Source organism: Salmo trutta, chromosome 3 (assembly GCF_901001165.1).
Source record: "Salmo trutta chromosome 3, fSalTru1.1, whole genome shotgun sequence".
Lineage (NCBI taxonomy): Eukaryota > Metazoa > Chordata > Actinopteri > Salmoniformes > Salmonidae > Salmo > Salmo trutta.
The window spans coordinates 57969957-57986202 of NC_042959.1; the positions used below are offsets into that span (position 1 = coordinate 57969957).

The 16246-nt window shown below is 44.1% G+C and overlaps 1 protein-coding gene across 2 annotated transcripts; it reads left to right on the top strand.

The window, feature by feature from the left end:
• The first annotated feature begins 828 nt into the window (after positions 1–828).
• On the top strand, positions 829–14945 carry LOC115180642 (uncharacterized). Of its 2 annotated transcripts, none has more exons than XM_029742897.1 (14): positions 829–975; positions 1938–2276; positions 2509–2772; positions 3063–3098; positions 3528–3700; positions 3906–4068; positions 4815–4876; positions 5172–5364; positions 7719–7904; positions 13097–13252; positions 13523–13596; positions 13859–13885; positions 14369–14415; positions 14693–14945. In XM_029742897.1, the coding sequence occupies exons 1-14, from the start codon at positions 897–899 to the stop codon at positions 14751–14753; spliced, it is 1860 nt and encodes a 619-aa protein (XP_029598757.1). In that variant the 5' UTR covers positions 829–896; the 3' UTR covers positions 14754–14945. The 2 variants fall into 2 exon arrangements, with proteins under 2 accessions (XP_029598757.1, XP_029598761.1); XM_029742901.1 differs by having other exon boundaries at positions 2527–2772.
• The last annotated feature ends 1301 nt before the right edge of the window (positions 14946–16246 follow it).

Consider the following 16246-nt stretch of genomic DNA (forward strand, 5'->3'; position numbering starts at 1 on the left):
GGAGCTCAGAGGAGCTGATACCACCGTTAGCTTAATTAAACACATTTATGGGATGTAAAGACATTTAGCCCAGGGGTTCCACTGCTCCCACTATAACCCAAACTCTTTATTTCTCTCCCTTTATCTCTCTAACTTCCTCGTTACCTCTCTCTGTCTTTCTCCCTCGCTTTCATTCTGTCCATCACTTCCTCTCTGTCTCTCCCCCTTTATTGGTCTTTTTCCCTTTCTCACTGTCACGTATACTGTACGTGTTTGTTCCTTTTGTCGTTCTCCAACCCCAGGTTTGAGGTCATTGTATGGATTTTATCCCAAGGGAAGTTCTTCCCTCTCTGTTCAAGAGCATACACAGTACAGTGACTGAGCTGCAGCATGAGTTTACATCATCATGTAGCCTGGTGTGTTATACTGTGTGTGTGTGTGCGTGTGTGCGTGCGTGTGTGAGCGTGTTGCCTGTGTGCGTGTTTGTGTTTCTGTGCTAGCCTTTTTCCCCTGTGCCAGTCCTAAAAGTGTTTATCAGTCACCAACAGACTACCAGTCAGTGGACACAGTGACACTCTCTTCCTGAACACTATCAAGGTTTTGGATGGGTTGTATCCTGTTCAAAGCAAAGGCACAAGTTTGGCCCCAAATTGCACCATATCCCCTATATAGTGCAGTACTTTTGACCAGTCCTATTGGTCCTGGTCAAAAGTAATGCATTAAATAGGGTATAGGATGCCATTTGGAACGCAACCACATTCCCTGTTAATGACAATTATAGAATACAGAAATGTTGCTAGTAAACTGGAGATGAGAAGGGTGTTGTTGTTTGTGGTGGTCGTGGGTGCTAGTGGAGAGTGTGTGTGGGTCTGTGTGTGAGTTGACTTTACACCTGCTCGGCTGCCTCCGCTTGGACCATGGAGTTTAGATGTCTCCTCTTTGTTCTTATTTCTTCTTCGGTGGTGCTCATCACTCAATCTGACACGACCACTAAAGGTACGGTGAAATTTTAAGCGTTGATAGATGACATCGCACAAATTGCCTTCACTTGCAAGTATTCTCCCGTACAACTGTTATGACTGGGTTACTCACTCGTTTTGAAGCTGAAAACGAATGTGAGATTCTTCTGTCGGTGTTCAGTGGATCTTTTATCAGAAAGTATATGGAAAACATAACATTCAAAATAATCAAGGTAGTATTTTATAGCCTTTTTTTATAGCCACATAGCCTGGTTCCTCTCTAGGTTTCTTCCTAAGTTCTGGCCTTTCTAGAGAGTTTTTCCTAGCCACCGTGCTTCTACACCTGCATTGCTTGCTGTTTTGGGGTTTTAGGCTAGGTTTCTGTACAGCACTTTGAGATATCAGTTGATGTAAGAAGGGCTTTATAAATACATTTGATATTTTATAAATAAGGTAGTATTTCAGTAGAGGTTTACAAATATTCCTGTCGTTTGAAGGTTAAACCAGGGATACACATCTCTAATCCGTCCAGTCTGGCTGGCTCTCAACTCTCCTTGGCGTTTAATTGGTCCATTAATGCCATTGATTGGGCTTAAAGAGTCCACAACACACTGACTCTTCCTGATCTAAATCAGTTACTGATTAAAAAGGAAGGATAAAAACCTGGGTTGCGTTCCAACTGGCACTCTATTACCTATATAGTGCACTACTTTGAACCAGGGCTCTAAGAAATAGGGTGCCATTTGAGAGTCCTCTAGAAGCAGAGCTGAGCGTCTCTGGGTTAAGTCTGAGTGTTGATTGTGGCTCCAGCACTAGTCACCTCTTATCTCCTCAGGTCGATTCTATCAGTAGTGATAGCACCTATAGTTTTTACAGAGCACATAGAGCTGGATCGGTGTGAGCAGCCATGGCAGAAGTTCCCCTGTAAGCCCATTGGAAGGTTAGACCTATCACTATTTCTCTCACTTGTTTTTTTGTTTGTTTTTTTGTCGTCATCAGACCCTGACTGGAGTGATGTCGTCGTGACAATGGTTGGCAGGGAAGTCACCTTACCCTGTGTTGATTGGCCTCTCACGGGTTCTGTGAGCATTAATTGGAAGATGCAGTCTCCTAGCGTGGACCACTGGAAACTGGTCCTCTCGGCCAATGAGAGGCAGCAGTTCTCAGGCGCAGCATCAAAGGCTTCCATGCGATTGGTTGACTCAAACTTTCAGGAAACTGGGAACTTCTCTCTGCTGTTCGTCCCCAAAATGGAGGACAATGGTCGCTACTCCTGTCTGATTATACAGCAACAGAAGAAACTGAGAGAGAAGATCATACTATTAGCCGTCCTCACAGGTATAGAACTGTGGTCCTGCACACAAAACTACCGTTACAGGCTACCGTTACAGTATGTCCATATACATGTAATATACAGTTGTGATGGTATTGATACAGATATTATGTATAAATAATTCCCCATGCCCACTTTATTTGACACAATCAGGTCAGACTGTAGTAGCAATATCCCACTTTTTAAAAAATCTCTCCTATCGTTTCTCCTATTTCCTACCTCCTACATCGGTCCCAGTCTCTATCTTTCCTTCAGGCACTCTCCCTCAGCACAGCACACTGCGTCTGATGGCAGAAGTGACCCCCGCCTCCGCCGTTTCTGAGGTAACCTGGCTGTCCCCTGGCGGGACGCCCCTACGATTGGCAAGGAGATCAGGGGGGGGGATTGCCAAGCTGCCTCAGATACGCCCCACTGACCAGGGGGTATACATCTGCCAGGTGTACCCAAGGGGTAACAGCAGCACCCCTATGTTCCCCTTCACTGTGGACCTCCGCGTGGATGGTGAGATATGACAGGGGGATGGAGAGAGGGAGGAAAGGGTGTAGTGCCATAATTGGAATCTGGGATGAATCTCAATACTCCAAACAAAGCATTGTATTTAGATCGGCCTTGTATTGGCATTGTTATATAATTGACTAGTGCTTATATGTGCTCCCACTATATCCACTGCTCCCACACTAACCCAAATGTTTTATTTCTGTCCCTTTATTTCTCTCACTCACTTGTTCCTTCTCTGTCGTTCTTCCTCTCTCTCCCTCTCCTTCTCACCCTCTCTCTCTCTCTCTTTCTAGGTATGAATGTGGCCTCGTTCACCAATATAAGCCATAGTGAGTGATGTCACCGTGCACAGTAGACTCTAGTCTAGCTAAAACACAGAGTCAGCAGCCTTTGGGTCAAGCAGCACAATACAAACTGACCTTACTGAGGGACCAGCTCTCTCTCAGAAACATAACGACATAATCCCTGTTGCTGCTGTGCACCTCTCTATCTCTCTTTCTTTTCCTCTGTCTGTTCTCTTCCTCTCTCCACTGCCACTTCTGTCACTCCTCCTCCTCTCTATATCTCTCTACCCCACCATCTTCCCCACATATTTCTCTCACTGTTCCCCCCACCACTCTCTCGCTCTCTTCTTATCTCTCACGTTCTCTCTCTCACTTACATACCTCTCATTCTCTTCCTCTCACCCATTCCCCCCATTCTCTCTCTCCTTCCCCCTCCCTCTCCTCTCCCCCTCCCTCTCCTCTCCCCCTCCCTAGGTCCTCAGATCTCTATGGCCAGTCTCACCCAGACCCCTCTCACCCTCGCCTGCCCTCCAATGCAGGGCGACTATGTCCTGCTCTATTGGAAGCCCCCAGACAGCAGAAACACCAACACCACAACCCTGGTCTACGGGTATGACCGCTGGAGGGACCGCACAGAGAAAAGCAAGGTACACCCAGAAGAGGATGTGTGCGTATGAACTGAGTTCCTCTACAGGTTTCTTCCTTCAAGGGGGTTTTCCTAGCTACCGTGCTTCTGTTTCTGCCTGCTCCACAGGGTCCAGGCCGGGTTACTGTAAAAGCACTTTATGACAACTGCCGACATAGAAAGAGCCTTTATAAATGAATGTGATTGAATGAATTTGATTGATCTAGACTCATGCCCAGCTGAGCCTGGATGGGCCATTGTCTACCCCAAAAGAGGGTATCTTCTCCTTCCTGCTGAGCCCGGGGCTGAATGACGGAGGCCTCTACATGTGTGAGGTCTTCCTCAATGACAACGTGTTCAGCCAGTGGACCCTGCTTAGCATCCTCCGAGGTACAGAGGGGGAAGAGGGAGGAGAGAGGGAGGAGAGTTATGTATTTATGTCTGATATAGAGATATCGATATGAATAAAAACAAAGACTAAAAATACTGTCCAACTCCCACACACACACATACTCACACACCCGTCTGTCCATTTCTGCAGTCTTGGAAGGCTTTTATAATCACTGTCCCTCTGGCAGCCATTACAGCTGCCCAGACATGACCAAGCGATCTGTCACTGTCACCCTGCTCCACACGTCTGTCACACACACATACACACACACACACACACACACACAGCCCCACGGACCCATATATTTTTAACCTGCCTCATTATGGGTGTAATTATGTATGATTATACCAGCCACTCGCCCACCAGGGCAGTGGGAGGCACACATTAAATACTGTAATCACGGATAGAGACGTGTGTGTGTCTGTAGGGCTTGATTACACCCAGATTGATCCTCATTTGGGTTTGATGAGACATGGGGCATCAGTCACCGTCAGGCGACACATTAGAAGCAATTCTGTGTAATGAATATATATTATTTTGTCCCATCTCTGATTCGCTCATTGTCCCCCCCAACACCTTCTATCTCCCCTTGCCCCCTTTCTCTTTTTGTCCCCTGACTACCCCTTATTGGTACTTCCTTCACTCTCTCCTTATCCCTACCTCACATTGTCTTTCTCTTTCTTACTCCCTTGCCTTCCACTCACTCCCCTCTCCTTCCCCCTTTTTCACTATCCCTCCATCCCAGTGAAAGCCAGACATTCTCCAACAGCCCTGGTCCTGACATGTCAGTATACAGAGCGTTCCCAGGTAGGTAACCATCCCCTGACTGGCAACATTCATCCCTCATCTCTTCACTGTCATAGTTAGCTGATGTGTGGTGAGCTTTCAGGCACAAAATGGCTCCTTGAGCACCTGGGCTGAGTTCATTAGGCACAAAACGGAAAACTGACTGAAACAGGGAAGGACAACCTGGACTTTTCCAATTAGAAACACCATTTTTTTTCTGTTGTAAGTTTTCTATTGCGTAGTCCCCTAATGAACACGGCCCTGGTGTATGAAGAACACACTGTATAAACCCAATCCATCATCCTCCATCCAACAGGTGAAGCGGGTGGTGTGGAGCCACCAGAACCAGAGTCGCACGCTGAAGTGGAGCTCCTCTGGCCCGGGTCGCCTCAGCACCGAGGTTCCCCTGTCCCCCACCCAGGACACGGCTGGGAACTACACCTGCACCATGCTACTGCGGAACGGACAGGCGGTCACGGCTGTTTACACCGTCAAACTGCCCCCGAAAGGTGGAGAGAACCAAACGGTCCAACTTGGGTCTTTAGATATAGATCTAAGATCAGCTTACCCTCTCCTAATGCAAACCATAATCAGTAATGCTAAAAATGCGAAACTTTTCTCAGGTCAGTGTCAACTAACTGTACCTAGCAGGACCAACAGTAGATATATAGGCCTACATGTTTGTCCAAATAAGTCCCTTTACAATGCTTCCTTTCCTTCTAGCTATCATCTTATCCTTTCTTCCTCGCACCTACCCAGTCAGTTCTGGGGCGGTCTGGGCCGATGTGTTAGAAATGTCAGGGCCGATTTCTGGTCCCAGTCCGCCCCTGGTCAGTTCCCATCAGTGATTCTCATCAGTGATTAACAGAAGGGGAAAGTATATTTAAACCACTCAGATGGAACCATACAAACAAAGAAGTTGTAAAACCAGGAAGTTATGTAACTCATCTGTTTGTGTGTTGCTATTTGAGAGCTTTAAATATACTTTGCTCTTTAACACCACTATAGCCAACACCACTATAATCATTATGACCAAATAGGCGCTCATCCAAGTCCATGTTTACTGAACATGAACCTCCTATATCAGTGGTCCCCAACAGCACACACGGACAAACATACCTGATTCAACTCTTTCAGGGCCTTATGATTAGTTGCCAGGTTGAATCAGGGGTGCTTGTCTGGGGCTACAAATAAAAAGGTGTACTGTTGGGGGTACTAGAGGACCGGAGGTGGGAGACACTGCTCTAGATCAGTGGTTCCCAACCTTTTTCGGTTACTGTACCACCAACTGAATTCTGCTCTGCCCGGAGTACCCCTGAAGTACCCCCTCGTGTGCATTTTACCAGTAAGCCTATGGTCTTAAAAGTCTTCTCAAGTACCCCCTGTTGATAGACCAAGTACCCCCAGGGGTCCTAGTACCCCTGGTTGGGAACCACTACTCTAAATCCTAAACACACAAGACATCCCTTCCCAATAGAGAGAAGCGAACAGCAGGCTAGCTCAGCTGCTAATCCGTTAGCTATGTAAACACACCTGCCTGTGTTTATCCCTCTCTCCCGTCGCTCCAGTCCTTCAGTGCTGGATGTGTGCCCACTCCATCCTCATCTCGTTATCTCCAGGGCCCTGTTGTGAGCTAAACAATCAGCCCAGAAATGGAATAGGCAGGAAGAATTCTAAATTCCAATTCTAAATTCCACATGAACTTTAAATGTTCCACGATATGGTAGTGAGAATATCAAGAATTGTACACATATAGAAGACAGAGAAAGGCACTGAATTCTGCGTGATGATGTGCCAAGTATTGACTGAAGAAAACTTCCACATGACACCCAATATGGTCCCATGTGTCACGGTCTGGGCGTAGGGGGTGCGGAGTCAGGCGCAGGAGGCAGAAAAGTTCAATGCAGCGTTTTATTACGCACAAAGGAATACGCCAAAATGCCCAAAGTACACTTATCCAACACACACAACACAGTGGAAGGGTATAATTAAGCCCGCACACAGAGCAGGCGGGCCTACTGGCTTAAATAGCCCAACTAATAACCCTAAACGAAAACAGGTGAAACTAATTAGACAAAACAAACAGAAAAGGAAAAAGGGATCGGTGGCAGCTAGTAGGCCGGTGACAACGAACGCTGAGCGCCACCCGAACAGGGAGAGGAGCCACCTTCGGTAGGAGTCGTGACACCATGTCTGATCCAGCAACACACCACAGAGCATTGCTTTGAATGGGTGGCTAATTGTCTGCTTCACCTATTCTATTCTATTCTACTCCATTCTATTCTATCCTATTCTACATCCTTAACCCATTGTTCTGTTGCTTATCACAGCCAGACAGGTTGACCTGAAGTTGCTCTACAACCACTATAAAACGCTTCACAGAGCACTGACCTTGTAGCCCCGCCTGCCTGCCTGCCTGCCTGCCTGCCTGGCTGAGTGACAGACCGTTTCTGCATTCAGCGGTGCTACACTGTTGCCTTGGCAAGATGAGGAGAAGATAGCTAGAGCAGAAATAGACTAGAACCATGGCCACTAACCATGTATTTCTGGCTGCTACACTATAGGCCTGTGTCCTAAATGGAACTCTACTGTTCCTAGTCCAAATTAGTGCACTATATAGGGAATAAGGCCTCTGTCTGACTTAGAGTGTTTTGGTTTACAACAGATCTCAAAGGGAAAAGAGAGAATACAACCCTCAGCACATTGATTGGTATTTTTCAAACCATTCCTCTGTCTTTATCTCGCCATCTCTCTCCATCTCTCCCTCTATTCCTCTCTCTCTCTCTCAATAGTAAGAGTGTTATAATGTAAGCGTCTGCTTTATTGTCATGACTCTAAAATGTCGCCTGTCTTTCTCCCACAGATACACACACAGTTCTTCACACCTTCGGAGGAAACGGCAACAGACAAGCATGTGTGTTCCCCTTCGTGTTTCTAGGGGAGACTTATGAAGGTTGCACGACGGATGGTCGCAGTGATGGGTACCGCTGGTGCTCCACCACATACAACTTTGACAAGGATAAGAAATATGGCTTCTGTCCCAACGGAGGTAATGGGTCACTGTCATCACCACCAGACCCGCCTGGGTTCAAATAGTATTTGTTTCCCTGTCTCTCTGTGTCTGTCTGTGTCGCTCTCTCTCTCTTTCTCTCTCTCCCTCTCTTCACACCCCCACACTTCTTCAGATGATAAGTGTAAATGGCGAGGGAGGACACCAGGATAGCTCTCTGGAATGTATTCACATTCATTGCATCTGAGGAAGCACACACAGCCACAGAAGGATCTGACAGTTGAATGAATCTCCTTATGAAGATGAGCTCACTACCAATACCCCCAATACATCACTGATACAGAGGAGCCATGATGATGACACACAACAAAGCAATGCTTTAACAAGAGTAATGGATATGCAAAGGGAGCTGTTGCATTTAGAATGAGCTCTTGTTTGTGAGGGCTGATTGAACGTTGTATTGTGGTTTGTTGTCCCATTTACTCTCTTATTGGGATGTGGGAGAGAAGAGTAGGGAGGTAGGGAAGGGAGAGAGCGAGATGGGAGAAAATAATAGAGGAACAGAGGGGAGCAAAGCGGGAAAGATGGATGATAGACCCACATTAAAAAATAATATAGTATACTATGGTATAAATACTGTAGTATTACTATATTTACATACTCTAGTATTCACTGTAGTGTTTTTTCAGACATGACTGTAGTATTTACAGTTTACTATAGTATAAATACTGTAGTATTACTATATTTCAAAAACTATAGTATGTACTAAATTAACTACTGTAGTGTTTTTGCAGACATTACTGTAGTATTTACTAAGTGCTTTTGTTTTATTATCTTTGATTGTAATATGAATGGATAATTCAACGCTTCTGCTCTTTTCTATAACCTTTAGGGAACACAATATATAGTCTATACTTGGCATGTAGGTTTCTCACTCATGGGTGGCACAAATTGGGATATGGGGGATGGGAATGGGTGGGGTATATGCAAATTGGATACTGTAGTATTACTATGGTAAAAGAAAGGGTAGTGTTTTTGTGGATAAAATTGTAGTATTCTACACTGTATTATATAGTAAGTAATACGCATGATCGAGTGATACTGCAGTGTGTAGTATATTATTTGACAGTATACTACAGTTTACTTCAGAATTTTATAGTAAGCACTACATGATTGAGTGGATACTACAGTGTGTCGTATAGTATTCTACAGTATACTACAAAATTCTATAGTAAGCACTACAGCGTATAGTATAGTATTCTACAGTATACTACAATATTATAATGTAAGAAATACACGATCGAGGGATACTACAGTGTGTAGTATAGTATTCTATAGTATACTACACAGTTCTATAGTAAGTACTACACATTATCAAAAGATACTACAGTGTGGAGTACAGTATACTATAATATTCTATAGTAAGAAGACACGGTCGAGGGATACTACAGTGTGTAGTATAGTATTCTACAGTATACTACAAAATTCTATAGAAAGCACTACAGCGTGTAGTATAGTATTCTACAGTATACTACAATATTATAATGTAAGAAATACACACTCAAGGGATACTATAGTGTGTAGTATAGTATTCTATAGTATACTACACATTTCTATAGTAAGTACTACACATGATCAAGGGATACTACAGTGAGGAGTATAGTATTCTACAGTATACTACAAAATTCTATAGTAAGAAGTACACGATCGAGGGATACTACAATGTGGAGTATAGTATTCTACAGCGTATTACAGTTTACTACAGCATTCTATAGTAATGACTATAGTATTTTATAGTAAACTGTAGTAGTTTGTCATGTGGGGAAGTGTGTAGGGAAAAGTAATTAGAGGAGAGCAGAGAGGAAGGAAGGGAGGGAAGGTGCACCCAGGCCATTGAGGAGTGATGGTATTTACGCCTCACCTCGCTGCACCCAATTACCATAATTCATGCAGTGTTAAAGAAGCTGGCATTGAGAACAGAGCAGGTCAACCTGGCCCGGGGGTCAACTCCCTGCCACCACACTATTCCATTAGGGACCCCAACACACACACACAAACACACACACACACAAACACAAACACAAACACACACATACACACACACCAACACCAACACCACCCCCACCAATCAATTACACCTCACACAGCACTTCATGATTGATTCGTTTGGAGCACCATGTATAAGTCATGACAGCAGGGCAAGGTGAAGGCCTGTAGAGGAAACTTCTACAAAACAAACTTATGGACGTTTTTTGGAATTTGTAACTTGATGATGTAGTACTTTTTAAAAAATGTATTTTTTATTTCACCTTTATTTAACCAGGGAGGCTAGTTGAGAACAAGTTCTACTGTATATTTCTATGACCATGTCCTTATTTCCAAAAACTGACTGTATGGGTGTCTCTGTCAAAGTAGTCTCAATGTCTTTCCATTTGGATTCATATTCTGAATTGCACCAACCCACCAGAGGTCTCAATTGGGCTGACACATAATCATCTTTTAGGTTTGGTAAGGCCACGCCCCCACAGTGTTTTGGTAATTGTAATGTTGTATATCTAATTCTTGGTCTCTTACTGTTCCAGATAAACCTTGATATCCGTTTATCCCTAAACTGTTTAGGTGGGATTTCTATGGCCAGTGATTGGAACAAATACAGTAACCTCAGCAGGATGTTCATTTTGATTGTTTCAATTCTACTACTAAGATCTAAGGGAAGTGAATTCCACCTGTCTAGGTCATCATTTATTTTCTTGTTGATGTGATCGTAATTCATGCTATAAAGTTTGGCTGTATCTTTTGGTAGATATACTCCAAGATATTTAATGGATGAAGAAGTCCAGTGGAAGTTATACCTACTCTTCAGCTCTTCCTGTGGGGTGTAATTATATACTAGGGCTTGGGTGTTGTGTACGTTAAGCACATACCCTGAATATGTTCCAAATGTTTGTAAAACATCCATCAATCTAGGTACACTTGAGCCTGGGTCTTTAAGGAATAACAGAACGTCATCAGCATACATGCATATCTTATGTTCACTGCCTCTTATTGTTATTCCCTCTAAGGTTGGGTCCTGTCTTATTGTTATTCCCTCTAAGGTTGGGTCCAGTCTTATTGTTATTCCCTCTAAGGTTGGGTCCTGTCTTATTGTTATTCCCTCTAAGGTTGGGTCCTGTCTTATTGTTATCCCCTCTAAGGTTGGGTCCTGTCTTATTGTTATTCCCTCTAAGGTTGGGTCCTGTCTTATTGTTATCCCCTCTAAGGTTGGGTCCTGTCTTATTGTTATTCCCTCTAAGGTTGGGTCCTGTCTTATTGTCTGTGCTAATGGTTTGAGGTACAAGGAGAAGAGCGTGGGTGAAATAATACAGCCTTGTCTTGCCCCTCGCTCTAATTGTATCGTTCGTGACAAATGTCCATTTATCTTTATTCTAGTGGTCGGACACGAATACAGTGTTTTGATGCACTGTATCACTTCTTTGTTGAAACCAAATCTTTCCATAACTTGGAATAGGTAATCCCATCCCACTGAATCAAATGCTTTTTCTGCATCTAGACTGATTAATATTGCACTTGTCCAGTTAAAACAGGCCTTAAGTAGAGGTGTTAGTTGTTCTCTGAAGGTCTTGAACCATTCTGAAGGGAAGCCATCAGGCCCTTAAGTAGAGGTGTTAGTTGTTCTCTGAAGGTCTTGAACCATTCTGAAGGGAAGCCATCAGTGCCTGGAGACTTGTTTACTTTAGTTGAGATATTGTGAGTTCATAAAATGCTCTATTGTCTGTGCATCTGCCTTCTCTGGTTGCTTGTACAGATTTGTGTAATATGATTCAAATGCATTCTGTATGTCATCTAATTTGCATGTGATCTTCTTTGTTTTGGGGTCTTTTATTTTGAAAATGGTATTCTGTGCTTGTTGTTTCCTGAGTCTCCATGCTAGTAATTTGGTTGCTTTTGAGCCTGCTTCATAATATCGTTGTTTCAGGAACCTGAGCTTTTTCTCTACTTCTCTATAAATCTGGTCAATTTCCTGTTTTACCTTTTGAATCTCTCGTAATATAAGAGGATCTTTGTATTGACTATGAGATCGTTCTAAGTTTCTTAGTGTTTCCTGTCATTTCAGCAGTTTTGTGCTTTAATCTTTTTCTTGAGAGATGATGTGGCTATGATCTTTCCTCTAATAACCGCCTTAGCTGCATCCCACAATGTAGCAGGAGATACTTCCCCGTTATCATTATTCTCCAGATAGATGTTCAATTCTGTCTTTATTGATTCCTTGAATGCTGGATCATTCAGCATGCTTGTATTAAGTCTCCATAGAGTATTTCTTGGTTTGCTATCAAGGTGTCGGCAGATCATTTTAGAAAGAGAGGGTCCAGATTGTCTAGCCCGGCTGATTTGTAGGGGTCCAGATTTTGCAGCTCTTTCAGAACATCAGCTATCTGGATTTGGGTGAAGGAGAAGTGGGGGAGGTTCGGGCGAGTTACTGTGGGGAGCGCAGGGCATTTGTCTGGGGTAGGGGTAGCCAGGTGGAAAGCATGGCCAGCCGTAGAAAAATGCTTATTGAAATTCTGAATTATTGTGGATTTATTGGTGGTAACAGTGTTCCCTAGCCTCAGTGCAGTGGGCAGTTGGGAGGAGGTGCTCTTATTCTCCATGGACTTTACAGTGTCCCAGAACTTTTTAGTACAAATAAAACATGGGTGCTATCAAATTGAGTTTTTTTTATCCAGAAATACTTGCAACCTCATAATAGAATCATCATAAATTAGCAATATAGAATTAACAGTAACATGTTAGTAATGGTCACATCGCTGGTATACAAATGAAGAGATAATTTGAATACCATGAGCTAATCACATGGTTATGTCATGTAATAATTCCGTGTCTCCCCTCCCAACCTTCTCTTTCATCGTTCTGTTTCATCCAGAGTACTGTATGGAGTGTGACATAGGATTTATACTGAGTGTCTTGCCATGATAAGGAGTTAGACATATAGCAATTAGCTTCAGTGATCTTGGAGGAATTTTAACATACCCACATTGACTCATCCTCCCATCTTGTCTCTCGCTATTTCGATAGGACCTCTCTGGAGCTAAACCAGGGATCAGGCCTGCCCCCTGCTGGGAATGAGACCATACTGTTCACTAATCATTAATGTACAAGTGTTCAATTCATACAACACTCATTAACTTATTCTCTTTTTCTCTTTCTCACGTCTTTCTCTCCTCTTCTCTCAGACAACACAGAGAGCACTACTTCTATCTCTCCTCCTCACCCAGAGAGCAACATTGCCTTTCTCCTTCCCTTCCTCTCTGCTTTATTACTCCTGGTGCCCCTGGTTGCCGCGGTTGCCGGTGTGTTGCTATGGAGACAGAAAGACATTTCTCGCCGTGGTGAGTCTTCCGGCGGTTTCTTTTTCGACATCCCTACCTTCTTGTGTTCTCTCCATTTCTGGACCTGTCAACTGCAGTGAGTGATCTGGGGCATGACATATTATGAGGTCGATGCAAGGAATCTGGAAATCTGCCTCTCTCTGTGTGTGTGTGTGTGTGTGTGTGTGTGTGTGTGTGTGTGTGTGTGTGTGTGTGTGTGTGTGTGTGTGTGTGTGTGTGTGTGTGTGTGTGTGTGTGTGTGTGTGTGTGTGTGTATCTGTTTCTCCACAGGTATTGAACAGTCTCTCTCCCACTACTCTGGGGAAGTGGAAAATATCTATGAGAATCCTGAGGATGTCAGACAGGTGATGGATTCATGCCTTCTCTGTATCTCAATACTCTCTGATGAATCTCTCTCCTCCTTCTGTCTCCCCACCATTTCATTTCCTGTCTCTGGCCCTCTGTTTCTGTCTCTCTCTTCTTCTCTCTTCGTTTTCCCACTTCTTCTTTACCCCTCATCTAACTCCCTGCCTCTCCATTTCTCTATATTTCTCTACCCTTCTCTCGCTCTCTCTCTGTCTGTCTGTGTGGTTATTGAACACTGTTTTCTCTCCTCTCTCCCTATAGACTTCTCCCCAGGGTTCAGTGTACATGGTGAGTTATTGTGTTCTGTTCTCAGCATCACAGACACAAAAGCGTTCCCCTGAGTCTCTGTGTGTGTGTGGGGAGGTGAGGTTGTAGTGGCCTCCCTTGCTAGTCTGTCCTCAGTGTGTGTGTTTCTCCCTCTTCTGTCAGCAGATATGTCTCCCCCCATCAGTCCTGTGCTTTAGAAAAACCTGTCAGTTCTTAACTGTCAGTCTTACATTAGTGATATTAACAAATCAATCGCATCACACCCAGAAGGATGCCTTTAAATGTACTCTCCTCTCCCTCCCACTTGTCTCTCTCTACCTTCCAACCCTTCACCCCCTTCCTCCCCTCTCTCTCCTCTCTCATTCTACAATGCCTCTGTCTTTCTATTCTTCTCCTCCCCTCCTATCACTTGCTGTACTATGCCCTCCTCCCTCCCTCCCTCCCTCCCTCCCTCCCTCCCTCCACTTCTCTCTCTCCCTCCTCTTCTTCTCCTCTTCTTCTCAGGACCTGAAGCCCAGAGTGGAGGATGATGTCTATGAGGAATTGGATCGGTAAGAATTAAATAGCTCTGGGTCATGCGTGGTGTGCGTTTCTGTCACAATTTCCCATCTGCCCTTCACAGGCCCTTTCACCCCCATCAACTCTGAACATCACTATGGCACTGTCAACCTGCACGTCAGTAACATAGTAATAATGTCACGTAATGCACTGACAGTGAAGTGTGTGTGTGTGGTTTTGGGTGCGACGTGCAGCACGTCATGCATGGGTGTATACGTTTGTGTGTGTGTACCTGTGTCTGTGTGGTTTAAGGGTGTGTTCTCCTTTCAGATACAAATCATGCAGTCTTCTGGAGACCTCCACATCTCAGGATTTATCAGCGAAAGCTTGAAGCAATATTATCTCACCTCTGTTCAGTATATGGACAATTTACAGTGCCTTGACTTTTTTCACATTTTGTTACAGCCTAAATGGATTACGTTGAGATTTTATGTCACTAGCCAACACACAATACCCGATAATGTCAAAGTGGAATTATGTTTTTTGACATTTTTACAAATGAATAAAAAATGTAAAGCTGAAATGTCTTAAGTCAATAAGTATTCAACCCCTTTGTTATGGCAAGCCTAAATAAGTTCAGGAGTAAAAATTAGCTTAACAAGTCACATCATAAGTTGCATGGACTCACTCTGTGTGCAATAATAGTGCTTAACATGATTTTTGAATTACTAACTCATCTCTGTACCCCACACATACAATTACTATATCTGTAAGGTCCCTCAGTCGAGCAGTGAATTTCAAACACAGATTCAACCACAAAGACGAGGGATGTTTTCCTATGCCTCACAAAGAAGAGCACCTATTGGTAGATGGGTAAACATTTTAAAAAGCAGGCATTGAATGTCCGTTTGAGGATGATGAAGTTATTAATTACACTTTGGATGGTGTATCAATACACCCAGTCAGTTCAAAGATACAGGCGTCCTTCCTAACTCAGTTGCCGGAGAGGAAGGAAACCGCTCAGGGATTTCACTATGAGGCCAATGGTGACTTCAAAACAGTTAAAGAGTTTAATGGCTGTGACAGGAGAAAACTGAGGACGGATCAACACCATTGAAGTTACTCCACAATACTAACCTAAATGACAGAGTGAAAAGAAGGAAGCCTGTACAGAATAAAAATATTCCAAAACGTGCATCCTGTTTGCAATAAGGCACTAAAATAAAACAGAAAAAAATGTGACAATAGAAATGAGCTTAATGTCCTGAATACAAAGCGCTATGTTTGGGGCAAACACAACATATCACTGAGTATCACTCTTCATGGTGAGTATGCTTGTCATCGGCAAGGACTAGGGAGTTTTTCATTTATAAAAATAGATCTAATAGCCTCCCGAGTGGTGCAGCGGTCTAAGGCACTACATCGCAGTGCTAGAGGTGTCACTACAGATCCGGGTTGGGTCCCAGGCTGTATCGCAGCCGGCCGCGACCGGGAGACCCATGAGGCAGCGTACAATTAGCCCAGCGTCGTCCGGGTTATGGGAGGGTTTGGCCGGCCGGAATGACCTTGTCCCATCGTGCTCAAGCCCCTCCTGTGGCATGCCGGGTGCATGCACGCTGACACGGTCTCCAGTTGGACGGTGTTTCCTCCGACACATTGGTGCGGCTGGCTTCCGGGTTAAGTGAGCAGTGTGTCAAGTAGGAGTACGGCCTGGCAGTGTTGTGTTTCTGAGGACGCATGGCTCTCGACCTTCTCCTCTCCCGAGTCTGTACGGGAGTTGCAGCAATGGGACAAGACTGTAACTACCAATTGGATATCACGAAATTGGGGAGAAAAGGGGTAAAAAGTACAACAAAGTATAATATATATATATGTAAGTCAGAA

Coding starts and splice junctions, on each gene's coding strand:
- LOC115180642 (XM_029742897.1), top strand. CDS start 897: ATGGAGTTTAGATGTCTCCTCTTTGTTCTTATTTCTTCTTCGGTGGTG. Junction 976..1,937: donor ATCTGACACGACCACTAAAG/GTACGGTGAAAT, acceptor TGTCGTCATCAG/ACCCTGACTGGAGTGATGTC. Junction 5,365..7,718: donor CGTCAAACTGCCCCCGAAAG/GTGGAGAGAACC, acceptor TTTCTCCCACAG/ATACACACACAGTTCTTCAC.